Source organism: Orycteropus afer, unplaced genomic scaffold (assembly GCF_000298275.1).
Source record: "Orycteropus afer afer isolate SDZICR_OR568_19922 unplaced genomic scaffold, OryAfe1.0 scaffold00410, whole genome shotgun sequence".
Classification (NCBI taxonomy): Eukaryota; Metazoa; Chordata; class Mammalia; order Tubulidentata; family Orycteropodidae; genus Orycteropus; species Orycteropus afer.
The window spans coordinates 1,256,989-1,264,599 of NW_006921997.1; the positions used below are offsets into that span (position 1 = coordinate 1,256,989).

Below are 7,611 nucleotides of genomic sequence, written 5' to 3' on the forward strand. Positions count from 1 at the left end.
AAAAAAAAAAAAAGATCAGGTCTTTTGCATTCATAGAAGTCATGGGACCTGGTGTCAAGGGAGCCTGTGTTCTTGTTAAGCCATCTATGGGATTCCTTTGTCAACACAGAATACCCATGTTAACCTTTTCAAGTTTAATCACATAGAGGTCATGATACTATTCACCAAAATCCATCTCTCTCTCTCTCCTTCCATCTCCTCTTTCTCCTTCTCTCACCCCTCCTCCCTCTTCTACACAAGTCCTCTCTGCTCCTTCCTTCTCTCCTCCTTGCCTTCTATCTCTGCATCTTTCAATGAATATCTATTGTGGTGGTGCACCATCCATTTTGTAAAAGGAAAAAATCATTTTCTTTCCTCACTCTCCATGCTGTGCTGGGCAAGAGTAACCCAGCCCTCTAGAAATAGAGGTAATCATGGAATTAAGCTCTTGGCAATGAAAACAGGACATCCATTCTCATAATCACAGCGATTTGTGTAGTGCAAGTGAACTAGCCAGGCTAATAATATTCAATCCCAGGAGTGCTACCTCAGTGTCAGAAAAGAGGCCCCCTTTCTGCAAGGGTCTCTAACCTACAGCTTCTGTGGACATTGCCAGTATGTGGGTAGAGCTTCACTGAGAAGCAAAGCCGGGTTGAGAGAGAATGTATGTCTGATGATGTCATTTTAACTTCTGAATTTGGCTATGGCTAAAGTCAATGTGGGGAGCTCTGGTAGCATAGTGGCTAAGACACTTGCCTGCTAACCAGACAGCTGGCGGTTCAAACCCACCAGCCACTCCTCGGAAGGAAGGTTGGGCAATCCTACTTCCGTAGTGATACTGCCTCGGAAACCAAGGAGGGGTCGCTATGAGTCAGGGCTGACTCGACAGCACATAACAACAACAACAACAAAGTCAATGTAAAAATAATAATAATTAAAAAAACCCAAACTTGCTGCTGTAGAGTTGGTCCCGCCTCATAGTGACCCCTCCTGGGGTTTCCAAGGTGGTATCTCTATGGAAGCAGATTCCCGAGTCTTCCTTCCGAAGAATGGCTGTTAGATTTGAACCACAGCCTTCAAATGCCTTAGGCATTATGCCACCAGAGCTCCCCAAAGTCGATGTATACATTGTAATTTAATTCATATGAGTCAAATTATTGTTTTATAACCACATAATTCTGCTCCCTTACCCCACCTTCTTTCTTCCTCTTATGTTTTTGAGGCAAAACAAAAATCATTAGGGTATATTATCCAAGTGGTTCCAGCAACATTCTGGCTCTTCTGTAGACAATGGATTGTAGGAGAACAAAGGTGTATGACTATTTACAAAATCTTACATTGATCTAGGTAAGATGATGGTGACTTGATCGATGGTAGTAGCAATGGAAGTAGTCAGATTCAGATTAAGTTTAAACATAGAGTTAACAGAATTTATTGAGGGGGTTGGTTGGCCATGAATATATGCTGCTGCCACTTCCTGAAACAAAGGAGATTTTAGGAAAAGTAGTTTGGGTGTTGGGAAATCAAGAGTTCTGTCCCAGACATGCTGTATTTTCAATGCCTACTAAATTGCATATCAGGGCTGCAATAAACACATATGACTCACTACCATATAGATTGATAGATTAATATTACTTTTTATATTTGTCAAATTTTGAGCTCAGTATTGTCCAGGGATTATATCTATATATAAAAGTGTCAGGTAAACCCCTCCTGACCTATTACTCTCATAATTCTGGTACCCAGAGTAGAAGAAACTTGATATGCAACAACTTTTAAAGGAATGCTGTCTTAAGTAGTTGTGTGCATTAATACGTAAAGATATTATACCGGCCATATTCTACCAAAGGGCAATGTCTATTTAAAAAGTAATAAACATTATATAAAAAAGCACAATGCAATAATCCAAAATATCTATATAAGAATTGGAGCATAGAGAAGAATGGTAGAAAATTCCAGGACATCAGTCTGGAGCAAAAAATGAGGGTAAAAGAAAGAAAGATGTAAATGCTTCTTAGAAATAATTGGAGAGATGACTAGAGTTCCTGTAGTCATACAGAGTACGAGCTAGTAATTTATTTATTGAAGGGAAAGAACTCTTAACACTGGAGAGCTTGGAACCACTCAGATAACATATGAGACAAGGAGTTGTATTTTTTAAAAGATATTTATTATTATTATTATTATTACTGTATTTGGATGAAAGTTTACAGAGCAAATTTATTTTCCATTCAACAGTCCATACACATTCTGTTCTACAACATTTACTGCAACCCCATCACTGTAATAGCATTCTTCCCACTTCCTCCCTACGCCCACCCCTTTCCTTGGTTCTTCCTTCCCATCCTGTCCCACCTTCCTAGCTCTATTCTTGGGCAAATGTTATCCTCTTAATCTCATATGCTTGATTGCTGTAATGAGTGTCTATCCTTTGGCTGCCAGTTGAGTCATGGGGTTAAGTTCAATTCCCAGCTTGAAGGCTATCTAAGGGCCATAGACTCAGGGGTTCTACCAGTCTTCACCAGACCAGTAAGCCTGGTCTTCTTTATGATCTTGAGTTTTGTTCCACGTTGTCTCCTACTCTATCCAGGACTTCTTATTGTGATGCCTTTCAGAACAGTCAGCAGTGGTAGGCAGGCACCATCTGGCTTTTCGGGTTGCAGGGTCATGGAAGCTAGGGTTCATGTGCTCTGTTAGTCCTTTTAACTCATTGTTTCCTGTGTCTTTGATTTTCTTCCCTCTTCTTTGCTCTGGAAAGACCCTCACTACTTCTAAAACCTCATCTCTTACCTCCTTCCTGTTCTCACTAGACTCTAGGTTTAATGCTTTATTGATGTTTCTAAAAAATGCCATTTTTCACATTTGCTGTTGCCTCTACCTTGGACACTCTTGTCCCATTTCTTCCCACTGTTCTCTTTCTTATTTCATACAGATCTTTCTTCAAATTTTTCATGTCTTATCTTTAAAAAACAACAACAACAACAACAACAAAAAAAAACCTTAGCCTGCTTTTTTCGAGGAGGTTCCTAACACTTATCGCTCTTCTAGATTACATACATACTTATTGTTTTATGAGTTTATAGACTATTTTCCTCACCAGAATGTAAGCTCCATGAAGGCACTTTTTCTTGTTCATTGCTGTGTATCCATAGTGCCTTGAATAATGTCTGCAAATAGTACTTAATAAATAGGAATTCTAAGTGGAATATATGCTCTATGTTGCTGTTGTTGTTATGTGCCATCAAGTCAGACCCGACTCATAGTGACCCCTCCTTGGGTTTCTGAGGCAGTATCACTACAGAAGTAGATTGCCCAACCTTCCTTCCAAGGAGGAGCTGGTGGGTTTGAACCGCCAACCTTCTGGTTAGCAGTCAAGTGCCTTAGGCACTACACTACCAGAGCTCCTATAGGATCGCATTATAAATTTTTCTCTGGAGTATAGCCATGTATCAATTATTGCCTCCTCCTGACTAAAAAAATAGTAGAAGCCCTAAGCCAGTGGTTAAAGGATACAATCTATACTTCCCTAAAGACTATCTTTCTTCCAAGTTCTGTTGATTCTTTCATGTATATGACCTTCTTGTTCCACACTGTCTGTGCCAAAATTGGTCTCTACGTCTTACAGGGCTCCAATTTATCTCGATGAAGTCATTGGTCTTTGTATTTGAATATGTATAAAAATATTTTAATATTGGCTTTATTGGCTGATTTCTGTGAAGATTTTCTTGTCAGGAATGTGCTGCAAATTACTGATTATGCATTGCCCATCCTGATGGAAGTGTTTTTTTGTTTATATCTTTCCCTCTCTTTTAATTTATTCCTTTTATTTTTTTTATCTTGATTTGGGTAAAAGTTTACAGAGAAATTGGTTTTCCATTCAACAACTCATACATATTTTGTTTTGTGGCATTCATTGCAGTCCCCACAGTGTATCAGCACTCTTCCCACGTCCTCCCTGTGTTTACCATTTCCCTTCTTCCTTGGTTCCTATCACCTCCTGCCTTATCACCTTTATCTCTGGACAAAAGCTGCCCTTATGATTGACTGTTCCAATGAGTGCATACCTTCCTGGTATTACTATTCACCTTAAAGGCCTATTATCATTGGGCTGAATGTTGAGCTGCAGGGGTTGAATTCAGTTCTCAGCTTGAAGGAAGTCTTAGGGCCACGGTCTCAGGGGTTCCACCAGTCTCTTACAGACAAAATTTGAGGTTTTTTGCACATCTTTCTCCCACTCTATCCAGGACCTTCCATTGGGATGCTTTCACAGTGGTCAGCAGTGGTAGCTGTGCACCATCTAGTTCTGGTCTTAGGGTCCTGGGGTCTAGGGTTCACAATTGTTTGGATCAATTGTTTCCTTGTATCATTGACTTTCTTCATTCTTCTTTGCTTCAGACAGGATCCCTCTCTTTTTATTATCAGGATGAATTTTTGTCTCAAGCTGGTCTAAGAGCTTGGTATCCATTAAATATACTCTACCATAATTAATTATTCATATTATGTTGCTGATAATGAAGAGGGTGGTAATATAACTCTACTGCTGGAAAGAGTGATTTCTTCATTAAAGTCCAAGCAATACATTTCCCATTTCATACTCCCTGTGTAAATCCATTTGGTATGTCCTCTGATAGAAGTAACTTAGCTGTATAATGTTTTAATAATGTAGTAACACCTTGGAAAATTAGAAGCTAATATCGAATTACTCATAATAACAGTAAATATTTCCAATATAACATGCTGTTCTAGAATCTTGTCATTCCCCTGTCAAGAGGCATAGTCTATTTCCTCAACTCCTTCAAACAGGGTGAGCCTTAGTGGCTGCCTCTGTGAATACAGTCATGGTGCCCCATGTATGCACAGTAGATCTTTGCTCCATTAGGTTTTCAAGGCAGATCACCAAACCTGCCTTCAGACCCACCTGTGGGTGGTTTCAACCATCAACCTTTTGGCTAGTAGTTGAGTGCTTAAACGTTTGTGCTATCTCCATGAGTCAGAATCACCTCACAGGCAACTAACAACAACAACACATGGATCCCATATGGCAGAAGGAACAGCGCTTGACTTTCAAAGCTAGTCATAAAAAGTGAAATGGCTTCCATCCGAAGAGCTCACTCTCACTCTCTCTTTCTCTTTCTCTCTTCAGTTTGTAGCCTAGCCATCATATGGTGAGGAACCTGTGTTGATGTTCCAGGCATGTCCCTAAGTAAGATCCTACAATCAGACGTGTGAGTGAGCAGCACTGAGGGGATTCCAAATCCCAAACTTCAAGCTGCACCAGGTGACAGCAAGTAGAGGGGAGAGCAACTGTCCCCACCACCCCAACAGCAATGTCAAAAGAAAAATAAATGTCTTAAGCTAGTAAGTTTTGAGATGCTTCCTTACATAAGAATATGTAACCACAACAACACTCTTCAGAGAAAAATAACAAAATTCAGTTTCTACAATGTCTCATTCACAATTTTCAAAATATAATACAAAATTATTAGATCTACTCAAGTGAAAATATAATCAATGAAGATTGACCCTCAGATAAGCAAGAAGATACATTTAGCAGAAAAGAATTTTCAAGTAGATGTAACTGTTCTCATGAAGTTTCAATAAAGATGCTCATAAAAAAAAAAAATTCAATAGAGAAAGATAAACTAATAAAAAGGCCCAAATGAAAAGTCTGGAACTCAAAGCTCCACTATTTAATTTTTAAAATTATAGACGGGCTTAACAACAGACTCCACGTGGCATAAGAAGGAAATAGTGAGACTGAAGAGCAATCCATAGAAATTACCCAATTTAAAGAAAAGAGAAATAAAAGAATTTACCTGTTTATTGTCAGAATGCAGAGTGACAGAATTACCTATACCACAACATCCCCCTCACTGTTTTCTTGATAACAAAATCTGTATTTTATATTTAACAACAAGGTAGCAACATGCTCAAGAATTGAGACCAGAGGAAACCTGATTATTTCAGACTAATATGGTAACCTCATCTCCCCTTTGCCACTGATGTGACAGAACTGGGCATATGACCCAGTTTGGGAAAATTAAAATGAGTCTAAAATAGGACTTTTGAGAAGGTTCCTCCCCCTTAAAGAGGGAAATAAACAGGGACATGAGTCATTTTTCCTTCTTTTTGAAAACTTAAGTTTTAGGATGAATTGAATATGATGTCTGGAGTCTTCAGCACGCTGATAATAGCTGAGAAAAACCTGGTGCACTCGATAACTTTTATGAACCTTGAGACATCAAACCTATGGACTTCTTGTTATGTGAGATAATAAATACTTCACTGTATAAGACACTTTGAAGTTGTGATTTGTCTAAGTGGCATCCAAAGGATTCCAAGATGATAGCAAAGCTAACCACACCTTCTTACCAGAAATTTCCGATTCTCACAAGCAAATATGGTAACAACTTCTTCCATGACCCACAGGAAACATGTCTTGTTTTGAATTGAATCCTCCCAGTGAACTGTTTCCAAGCATAATTATTAAAGCATCCTCTTTTATCATAAGTTGTGCCTGAGTTTGGAAGAAAATTTTTGAATCTCATATCTATTTGATTTTAACCCTTTTGATAGTTTTATTTTATATTGTTTTCTGTTTGTCTATGTTGTTGTTGTTGTTATGTGCCGTCAAGTTGGATCCAACTCATAGCGACCCCTCCTTGGGTTTCTGAGGCAGTATCACTATGGAAGTAGATTGCCCCATCTTCCTTCCGAGGAGTGGCTGGTGGGTTTGAACCACCAGCCTTCTGGTTAGCAGTCAAGTCCCTTAGACACTACGCTACCAAAGCTCCCGTTTGTCTGTGTTCCCTACTAAACAGTAAACTTTTAAAGAGTGAGGACTTCACCTATTTTCATCTTTGTGTATCTCCCACAACACTAGGTGAACTTACATGGGATCAAAATTTAACAAAGGGCCTGGCACATACTTGATTCTTAAAAAATGGATAGAACTGAAATAACGAAATAATTACACATGCCATTTAATTGAAGTGAAACTGATTGTTCCTCTTTACAAATTATGAGTCCCATTCCCTTGTTTTATAGTGTATTTAATGCAGATGAGTTAAAGCGTCAATGCTAAAATGAATGTTCTCCTAACTAACGCCTTCAAAATTCTAGAGGTGTTCATGTAATATAAATATGGAGGGATTTAACTCTTATGACCTGGAAGAGGCACAGCAGAGTCAGAGAGACAGACAGTTGACGGGGGTAAGTGGAGTTAGGGGAGGAAGCTGGGAATTCCCTGAAATTGATTTCCATACCTTTGGTCACCTTCACCCACCAAGAAAAAAAAATGTACCTCACACTTAGTTACCATTCTACAAAAAAAGGAAATTATGAAAATTTCCAACACTGAGATTTGGTTTTTACTCATGGGAAATTGTAAAGAGAATCTCTGTTTCCTGCCTTCCAATACTGCCATTATCCTCAAAAAAGAAGAGAGAGAGAAAGGAGCATGGCAGGAAGGGAGGGAGGGAGGGAGGGAGGAAAAGAGGGAGACAGAGAAAGAGAGAGAGAGAGAGAATGGGAAAGTTGCCAAGAATCCAACAGGAAACAACATCACTTCCACTTGTGGCATTATTTTTTTCCTGTTTTCCTATTTAAAAATGTTGTTGTTGTTGTTATGTG

General features: G+C 39.0%; 1 protein-coding gene across 1 annotated transcript in view; it reads left to right on the forward strand.

Moving 5' to 3' along the window:
• Positions 1-5,148, forward strand: part of LOC103208079 (olfactory receptor 13D1-like) — an 18,729-nt gene extending 13,581 nt beyond the window's left edge. Inside the window, exon 2 of the mRNA XM_007953757.1 lies at positions 5,123-5,148. Within this exon, the coding sequence (XP_007951948.1) occupies positions 5,123-5,148 (26 nt within the window). The remainder of the gene's footprint in view (positions 1-5,122) is intronic.
• The last annotated feature ends 2,463 nt before the right edge of the window (positions 5,149-7,611 follow it).